The following is a 9,750-nucleotide window of genomic DNA, read 5'->3' on the forward strand; positions in this document are numbered from 1 at the left end:
GTGTAAAAAAAAAACTTGAACACCTGTGCCACCATAACAAACAAACAAAATAAAACATTCACTTTGGCTTTTACAGTGTGAGTGTGAATAGTTGTTTGTCTCGTTTGTCTCCATGTGATGGACTTGCGTCCTGTCCAGGGTGTCCCCTGCCTCTCCCACAGGGACTGATGGAGACGGGCTCCTCACCAGCTCCTCACGACCCGAAAAGGAGAAGCGGGTAAAGAAAATGGATGGATGGATCTTTTGAGTTCACAGGTGCACTTAGAACTTATATTGTTGTTGTTGTTTCCTTTCATACTACACCTTATTAATGCGTCCAAAACCCTCGAACCACACCGATACAGATTTTTGATTTTTACATCTCTGACCTGTGGATACAGATGTCTGTAAAAGAACAAAAATGAACAAACTATCCATCCATTCATTTTCATCGCCCAAACTTCTGTGCAGGGTTACAGGGAGCTGGTGTCTGTCTCCAGCTGTCACTGTCTGAGAGGCGGGGGGGACGCCCTGGACAGGTCTCCAGTCCATCACAGGGACACACAGAGACAAACTGTTTAAAATTCCAGAGTACCGGAGAACAACCCTTCGCGTGCACGGGGGGAGAACATGTAAGCTCCGCACAGAAAGGCTGCAGCTGAGTTTTGAATCGGCGACCACCTTGCTGTGAGGAGAAGCTCGAACCACTGCTCTGCCCTCAGTACAAAATATATTTTAAAAATACTTCAGATTTAGTGAAAACACGCTGTTCTGTTGGATCAGTCAGATCGATGCTGCTGCAGTTTAGTCTCTGGGGTTCAGGGTGGAGGGGAGCTTTAACGTGTCCGATATTAAAGATGAATATAAAAGCTTTCACACACTACGTTAAAGATGATGTAACATAATGATAATAATAATAATGTCAATGGCTGCAGAAATATTACCTTTTTTTTAGCTGTAAAGGTAAAGTGAGGTAAGGTGGCCATTAACCTTAAAAACCAAGAACAGAATGCTCCTATATTAGTCAGAGAAATAAATTATATCTTCTGGCTGCAAACAGACAGCTGGTGTTTAGTGAAGCAGTTTGAAATGTTTTTTTAAAAAAAAGAATCCTTTAATGTTTGAATTTCCCTGGCTAATCTGAAGTTGGTGCTGTCAGCCTCAGTGCGTTATCAGATACAGTTTTCCTAAACTCTGGTCAAATTGTTAATTGGATTGTCGGTTCACAGAGTATTTCATTAAAGCTACTGAGTTTGGACCCATGTGATCTGTAACTGCTTGTGTACTCTTCATTTGTTGTTGTTGTTGTTGTTGTTCTTTCGGCTGCTCCCTTCTGTCGCGGGTCGCCACAGCGAGCGAACTCACACGGAAGGTTTGGCGAGCGTTTTTACGCCGGAGGCTCTTCCCGACGCAACCTGGGCTCGAACCTGCAGCCTCAGGATTACTTGTGTACTCGTCAGAGAAAAAAACAACAAATACTACACCAGACGAATATTTAAATACACACACACACACACACATGTTATGTCTCTCTATCTTTGCAGGGACTTCCATTCATTTCTACACCCTAACTACAGCCTGACCCTGACCCTAACCGTTACCAGTACATACCTAACCCTAAACCAAACCTAAACTCAACTCACACCTTAGTCCTAAACCTAACCCCTAACCCAAAAACATCATTTGTCCTCGTGGGGACCAGGCTTTGGTCCCCACAAGGAGCAGTTGGTCCTCACAAGGTAGTATATGTTAGGAAAATTGTCCCCATAATATATCAAATACATGACCACACACACACACACACACGCACCCTCCCTCCCATGTGTTCCCACCTGCACCAGCAGGGTCATGGGCCCGGTCTTGTCGATTTCCAGAACTTCTCCGTTTTTGGTTCCCACCAAGACGTGACCGTGACCCAGAGTGATGGCTCTGATGGATGGGTTGTCCTCCAGCAAAAGGCCTGATTGCGCACACACACACACACACACACACACATCAGATGTAACAACTCCCAAACGGAAATAGATCACATGACCTGTGAGTCTTCATGTTTCTGTATTTTAGAAATCTCCAGAGCAAAAACTGTTCAAATAAGTTTCATTCTGTCCCAGAAATTGTACCACGTTTAAAATGTTATTTTCCTGTCTGCGTTTGCTTTATACGTATATCTGCAGTTATTTTGAGACTCAGTCTGTGTTTCTTCACTTTGTGGCCACATGGTGGCAGTGTTGGCACGCAGATTAAAAAAAAAGATCCGTTGTTTCAAAAGAATCTGTGGTGCATCAAAGACAAAAGTTACTTTTACTATTATTTAGTTTATTTTAGCTACTATTTTGACTGTTTTAGCTCATGTTTTAGATATGTTTAGTTTCATGATTTCATTTAGATTATACATGATTGATCTGTATTTGATTATGATGTTTCTATGTTTGCTGTACCTCTGTATCTGATTGTTGATTGTTGTTTCTGTGTTGTAAAGCACTTTGAACCGCCCTGTTGCTGAAAAGTGCTCGATAAATAAATTTCACTTCACTTCCATTTAAAATGGTCGATTTCAGTGCTCTAGCGGAGCTGGTTCGCCTGTATCAGCATTTAAATGATCCCTCTATGAGAGATCACAAAGATAACCAAATGGTTCAAAACTCACAGAAGAATACTGCACCGACGTAAGCGTTAAATATAAACGCCTCCACCGCTCGCTCAGGTCTGTGTGTGGAGCCCTGCGCGACTATAACTGAGCCTTAATGCTGCAAGCGGTGCAGCTTTGTAGTTTAACCAAAGTCGTACTAAAACATTACAACTTCCATATATAAGTTGCTCCGGATTATAAGGCGCACTGTCGTTTTTTGAGAACATTGAAGGCTTTTAGTTGAGCCTTATAGTCCGGAAAATACAGTAATTTGATCAGTTCAAAGGTTCAAATTCAATGTCTCCCAGTTTCAGTTAGAAAAGCTTATCGTTTAGTGTCCTTAAAGCAAGTTTAAGTTCCTCAGTAACAAAACAACCTTGTTCGGCTTAAAGGAAATAGATCGTTTCATAAATGTTCTTGTTTGAACGTGTTCATAACAGATAACCAGATCCTGCCCTCAAGTTAAAATGGTGACTTTTTTTTTAAAACATAAAATCTGCAGCAGTGTTTAAAAGTTTCCCTGTTTCCAGCAGCTGTTCACCGCAGAGCAGAGCGTTGGTTCACGTCACCACAATGAGCCGAACACAGTTCAGTGTCATGAACACACCCGTTTATGTGTTCGCTTCAGGCTTTCATGCAGTTAATAAGAGAGGAATCAGTTTATTAATTCCCACCGTGTTAAACGTTTATACATTCTTGTTTCACAGTGCGTACAGTTAGTTGGTGATATGCGGTGTGTGTTTACAGTAAAGTTCACTGAGTTTGTTTGTACCCTTCGAGCCTGCAGACAGAGCTGCTCTCTTGATGGCGTACGTCTTCAGGCAGCGGTCAAACATGTCGTCCCAAAGCTCCACCACCCCGTCTTTCCCACCCGTCACAAAGCCCTGCAAACAAAGGTCGAAACAGGTGATCAAACTCTGCAGAGCAAAGCGCTGAGCTGAGAGCGGCTGGATGACACAGAGACGACAAAATATGCAGAACGGACAGATTTTGAAAAGAGTCAATGACACGCGCTCCGTTTACACGAGGCTAGAGTGCAGTAAACCTCCCGCTCTGAGGTGGGGACGAGGGATCGGGACGTTCCTCCTCACCTTGTCCAGGGAGAACATGGCGAACACCGGCCCATCGTGGGCTTTCATGGTTTTCAGCAGCAGCGGCTCCTTCCAGATGTAAACGTCCCCCGTGGCGGCTCCGGAGAACACCAGCGCCTCGCTGCGGCTGTAACACACGGACATCATGGTCTCGGGACGGCCGACGCTCCGGAACGAACCCCTCCTGAAGGTCAGACCGCCACCTACGGGACACAAAAAGAAGGACATAGTTATCGATCGTTAGTGGCTTCTCAGCTGTGACAAAAGGGCAAAAGGCCAGGCTGCGCTAACCGCTAACCGCTAACCAAACGAGGTCTGTTTTATGTCCTACGCTTATTAAACAACTCTTTCTCAAAAACGACATCCAAGTGTGAAAGAACGCCACACTGACTAATATTTAAACCTCCACACTTTTGGCTGACGCTGTTTAGTTTGCTGCCTTTTTCTCAATCAAACAACAGAAATGTTCTGAATGTTTGCCAGGAGTTGAATAAATTTATGAACCGACTAGACATGCTGATCGGGCGGATTGATGCTTTCGCAGCCTCAGCACCGTCGGTGACTACGTGGTCCGCCTGTCACAGGAGCCTTCGGGCTTTTCATCAGCCATTCGGTTCATTTAAAGAGAACAAACAGCCGGTGGGCGGTTTGGTATGGTTGTGAGCACCATGCTGAACATGGAGCTCAGGAAGAAGATTTATGGTATCTATGTTGAAGGTAAACCATCTCCGAGCAGCTTCGTGTTCCTCTGACCACACAGGAGTTGCTGTGCGTTCACACGATGTGGCAAAAGTTGTCAATATTTTGTAACGGTATGAGATTCATGGGGCTGCAGCCAGCCTCTCGGGACGTGGACGCAAGAGGAAATGCAAGCCTAGGTTGTTTAGAGAAATAATGTAGAAAAAGAGCCAAAACCACTCAAACTGAACTCCGAGGTCGAGGTACGTCACTTTCTGAGAGCACCATCCGTCGCATGAGCTCCATGGACGAAGACCCAGGAGGCTCCTCTTGCGACAGAAAAAGACCAAAACGCTTGTTGACAAGCCCCCAACACTTCTGGGACTGCTGAGACCAAACTGGAGCTTTTTTTTGGCTCCGTTTCTTTTTTATTATTGCAGAAAAGTATCAGCAAATTTATTCGTGTCTGTAGACACCCTTTCAGTTTGGGAGTTTTTCAGAGTTTGTGTGTTTGACGCGCAGCCTGTAAGACACGGTTTAGCTTCGACAGAACGACACGTCTTTGTTTTTCTGCTTCACGGTGAAGTCAGCAGTGAACGAATCCTACCTTAATGTCCGACGCGCCACCTAAGAGCTTCGCAGTTTACAAGCTCGGTTTGTTCTTCTGTCTGTGGTTCGGCAGAGGTTAATGTTTGTTTTAAAAAAAAACACCCTACAGTTGCTATTTATTTCTTGTTCCTGTCGTACCAAACGGTGACCCTCACACCGGGGGTACCTACGAATCAAACTGACTGAGCGCATCATTACGCCCAAAGCGTCCATGGATGTTTTTAGACGATCGATGATTTCGTCGATGCTGATTCATGACGGACACAGAGACAGATTCCTTTAGAAAGGTTTGAGTCTTTGAGTGCGTGCGAAGCTCAATCCACAGCTCAAACGTTTCTCATTTTATCGTAAGCCGGCGAGGGATTAAACGCGACAAAGAGGTCGTTTCTGTATCGTCACCTGCATGTTGCCAGAACTTGATGTGTTTGATTCCCACAGTGACCAGTTTGTCCATCAGCATGGGGTTGCACTTCACCACGAAGATCTTCTCCTTATGGCCCCTGAAGACCCCAAAAATACAGGAAAAAAACAAAACAGGACTTTAACCTCCCTTTAGCTTTCTAACCCTATATAGCAATAGTTTTTTTTTTTATTATTTGCATCTCTTATATTTAAATACAAAAACTAACCAGTTGTGACTCTGACTCTGATGAAACAACCTGAGACAGTTTCAACTTCAGAAACAAATAAATCTGTTACAGATAATTCTGAGCCGGGAAATAAATAAATCAGTGTATAATCAGCAGCACGTATATTAGTCGCATGTTTAACTGTAATTTGAAGTACCGTGCGGTGGCCAGTTTCTCTCCTCTCTTCCAGTCCCAAACAACGATGGAGTGTCCGTCATCGACTCCAACCGAAACCAGACTTTTTCCATCAGCTGCGGGGGGACAAACACAGGACCACAGGTCATCTGGAAGCTGCTTAAAGGTCAGAACGTCTGAGTTTTTTTAGATTTAAACGACCGTCTGTGATGGGAAACCTGAAGCCGACGGGGATGTTAGGAGTTTTACAGCTACACTGCAAAAAAAAACCTTAGATCATATCAACAAAACGTCTCAATTTGACAACATGGTGAACACAACCAGGTGTGTCAAAAAAAAAAAAAGGATGAATTTCTAGAAATTCTATTTTGGTATTGTCAACAAATAATTGCTGTCGTTAGATCACCTGTTGTAGATATTTTAAGTCAGTTCAAAGTGTTTTACATCATAAAAACTAAATTAAAAAGTCATAAAAAACAACAACAGACAGTCACCAAATGAGATACCAGTACTCATCCATTTATTATGATTCACAAGGTACTCTAAACAGGTGGGTGTTTAGCCTTGATTTGTCCCCAAAAGTAAAAAATAAGAGTAAATGTTTTGTTTAAAAGTCTGCTTTGATTTCTGACGTATATGAGCCACAGAACAAGAAATAAATAATAAATGTATTTCAATTTTCTGACTTTTTGTCATAGCTTTGGTGTTTTGGTGTTTTGTTTGGTGGTTTTCTAGTTCTTGTTCTGATTTGTTTGTCTTTTGGATTTGTGTTCATGTCTTGTCATCATTCACCTCCCCAGTAGTTTTCCGGTTCTTGCCTGCCACGCCCACCTCACCTGTTCCTTGTTGTGTGTCACAGCTGCAGCCCATAATCATCTTCCCTCTGTCTTTAAAACCGGTCTTTGTTTTGTCTCTTGTCACTGGGTCATTCCGCCTCGTCCGTGGTAGTCACGTCTCGTTATGCCTTGTCTTGTCTCTTGTTTTTGGATTTTTGTTTTTGTTATTGTTAGTTTTGCTGCCTCGTCAGCCTTTTGTTTTGGTTATATTTTACTTTAATAAATAAGTTTTATTTTGAAACATGAGTCTGCGCTCTGGGTTCACCTCCGTCTCCACGCGTTATGACACTTTGAGATCATTTTGAACTTTTAATGACAGTCAAGTGCATTTAAATATAAATTTCTAACTTTACAAGATGTACCTGAATGCACCATGAAGTACTGCTGGATGTGAAAAGGCTTCCTTTTGTTTTTTAACTTGTTTTTGCCAACAAATACGGTACAAACTAGAGACGGGACAAAACTATTTTTCAGGGCAAAACACTGCAAGCTTTCTTTTTTTTTTATGTGATGCAATAATCACTGTCTTGTACGTCACGGAGATCAGTCTCAGCTACTACCACAAACTTTTGGCTCAACATCCGTAAAACGGAACGAGTTAGAGCTAGTTCGAAGTGTTTCTGGTTGTCAATTCTTGCTTGAGTTACTCGAAGATTCACAATCAGAGCTTCAGATTTTTTTTTTTTTTTTAAATTTGGGATATTTTTCCGTATGACTCGGCAAAAAAAGTTATATTTCAATGTGCAGCTGATGCAGAGGGGACAGAGACAAATCCCTGAACTCCTTCAAAAGTAAAAAAAGAAGGGAACAGTTTGTCCAGCAGCTTAAATGAGCTGTCAGCCAGGAAAAAAACACTCGTGGTGACAAAAAATTCAGTTTATTTAATGCAGTGTCAGACAATTTGTATATAAATGTGTTAGTCGGATTTTAAGATATATGGATATGTTGTTTCATCCGAGCAGTAAAGTGCCATTTGGGGATTTTTTTGACTCATTTGTATTCTGTAAGAAAAGTTTTTTTTTATTTTGTGGCGCAGTCTACGTCAGATTTGGTATATATTCATGATGACTAAAACAACTTTAGGACAAACTATCGCAGTACTTCCATATGTGACGCAGATAAAACAGGGAACTCTGCAGATTTCTCTACTTCCTGAACCTTCCTGGGGGGGGGTGCTGAACTCAGAAACCGTAATGTCTCTTTTTAGGGTTGAACATCAACTATTGCAGAGCTGCAATATGATCGGCGTTGTGGACCGCGTGTGGCGTTCTGGGAGTTTGGAGGAGAAAACGCACCTGAGAAGCTGAGCGCACACACGCCCCTCTGATGGAAACCTTTCAGCAGAGACAGACACTTCAGCATCTGGACGTCCCACACGTGGATGGCCGGGTCCCTCCCCACCTGCGGGCGCAACACACCTGATCAGGCGCGACAAACCTTTGGGCCACGTTTGATCGCAGCCGAATGAAAGAACAGCGGAATATGGCTGCTGAGGGAATACTGGGAATGTGACTAAAGCTAAACAGATTTTAGGACCTGACGGTTTTTTCGGACTCGTGTCACCTGTCCCGTGGCGGCGTAGTCCTTCAGCGGGTGGACGCTGAGGCTCAGGATGTCGTCGTCGTGCCCGAGGTAGAAGCGCTGGCTGTGCAGCTGTCGGTTGTACACCACGCCCACCGCTGCCACGTGGTACACCACCTCTCCGCCCTGAGTGTAGAACAGGTTGTTCCTGCAGTCGTAGCCTCGGTACCTGCACAAACACACACAGAAAGAACCTTTATTTACTGTGAATCTTCCCCCTAAAAAAAAACTACATTACAACATCATATTTTTTCCAAATTTAACTAAAACAACTGTAACTACCATTTCTCAACATACAATGACATTAGAAAACTCTAATATCTAATATAAAACTCTGATTGTATTTCATTTATCTTTTATGCTTTTATGTTTCATGGTTCATTTTTAGCTATTGTTGAAAATATTGTGTTGGTTTCTGTTCTATAAAGATATTCTACATGGCTTTTTTAGAGCGGTAAACTTCTCTGGGTCTTGTTTACTTCAGAAGTGATACATTAGTTACACGTCCCCCTTTAGTTCGTTGCTATGACGATCACTTCCTGGAGGCGACGACCAGGCCCTGTAGATACTGTTACTCCGTCCAGGAGCCGGGGCCACAGCTGAAGGAACGCTGACGCAGCCGTTAGCGCGGTGTCTGGACTCTCCATGTGTATTAAATACATTTTTAAACTAAGGAGCTTGATCCTTACAATTTGAGCATGTTTAATAAATCAGGTAAAAAAAAGATACAATTTAAAATGAAGCCAACAACAACAACAAAACTTAAGCGCTCCTTCACCCGTGAACAAACTGCAGCCGGAGGCCTTGGTCCGGTCCGGTCTGCCTCTTCAGAGAGCCGACCTGCTGCTTCTTCTCTCGGCTCTGCTGCCGCAGCTGAGGCAGATCCTCCTTGTACACCTGGACCGACACACCACAAACATCACTGATCCTCAGAGCCCTGCTGACCCTGAAGGTGGCACTGCAGAAAGCATCTGAAAGGACTATCAAGCTTCAACAGAAGCTTCGAACTTTTTTAATCCTGTTAAGATCACAGATATTTTAGGGATCCTCAACAACTTGACGATTAATACAAAGATCTAATTCTTTTCCTGGAGATAAATCAGCTGTGGTAAATTTATTATTAATCTTTGTAAGATCCCAAATCCTACTGGATCCTCAACGTTTTGCTAATCGATACAGAGATTTACTCCCGGAGGCGGTGTTACAGGAAGCATCTTCTGGTCAGTTCTGAAGGGTTGATCCTCTGGGACAACGAGCTGGAGACAAACAAACTGTATTAAAGTTGTTATCAATGTTGTCTAAACTTCAAATATAAAACAAATCCACTACAGCTGCGTGAATGTTGTTTTTAATCCGTAAAGTCAGTTTGACACTTAACAGACTCTCATGTTGCACAAGTATATATATATATATATATATATATATATATATATATATATATATATATATATATATAGGTGCTGGTCATAAAATTAGAATATCATGAAAAAGTAGATTGATTTCAGTAATTCCATTTAAAAAGTGAAACTTGTATATTATATTCATACATTACATACAAACTCATATATTTCAAATGTTTATTT

At 42.5% G+C, this 9,750-nt stretch overlaps 1 protein-coding gene across 10 annotated transcripts in view; it reads right to left on the bottom strand.

The window, feature by feature from the left end:
* Window positions 1-9,750, bottom strand: part of LOC108247401 (echinoderm microtubule-associated protein-like 6) — an 81,993-nt gene that overhangs the window by 23,760 nt on the left and 48,483 nt on the right. For all 10 annotated transcript variants that reach the window (XR_005232677.1, XR_005232678.1, XR_005232680.1 and 7 more), the window contains exons 16-23: window positions 8,946-9,064; window positions 8,150-8,336; window positions 7,882-7,987; window positions 5,773-5,866; window positions 5,386-5,486; window positions 3,700-3,902; window positions 3,381-3,492; window positions 1,812-1,939 (exon numbers count right to left, since the gene is read on the bottom strand). Coding sequence is in view for 6 of the 10 variants with exons in the window: in XM_037973708.1 (XP_037829636.1) it covers window positions 1,812-1,939; window positions 3,381-3,492; window positions 3,700-3,902; window positions 5,386-5,486; window positions 5,773-5,866; window positions 7,882-7,987; window positions 8,150-8,336; window positions 8,946-9,064 (1,050 nt within the window). In the remaining 4 variants the exon portion in view is untranslated. The remainder of the gene's footprint in view (window positions 1-1,811; window positions 1,940-3,380; window positions 3,493-3,699; window positions 3,903-5,385; window positions 5,487-5,772; window positions 5,867-7,881; window positions 7,988-8,149; window positions 8,337-8,945; window positions 9,065-9,750) is intronic.

The sequence above is a fragment of the Kryptolebias marmoratus genome, linkage group LG22 (genome assembly GCF_001649575.2).
Source record: "Kryptolebias marmoratus isolate JLee-2015 linkage group LG22, ASM164957v2, whole genome shotgun sequence".
Taxonomy (NCBI): Eukaryota; Metazoa; Chordata; class Actinopteri; order Cyprinodontiformes; family Rivulidae; genus Kryptolebias; species Kryptolebias marmoratus.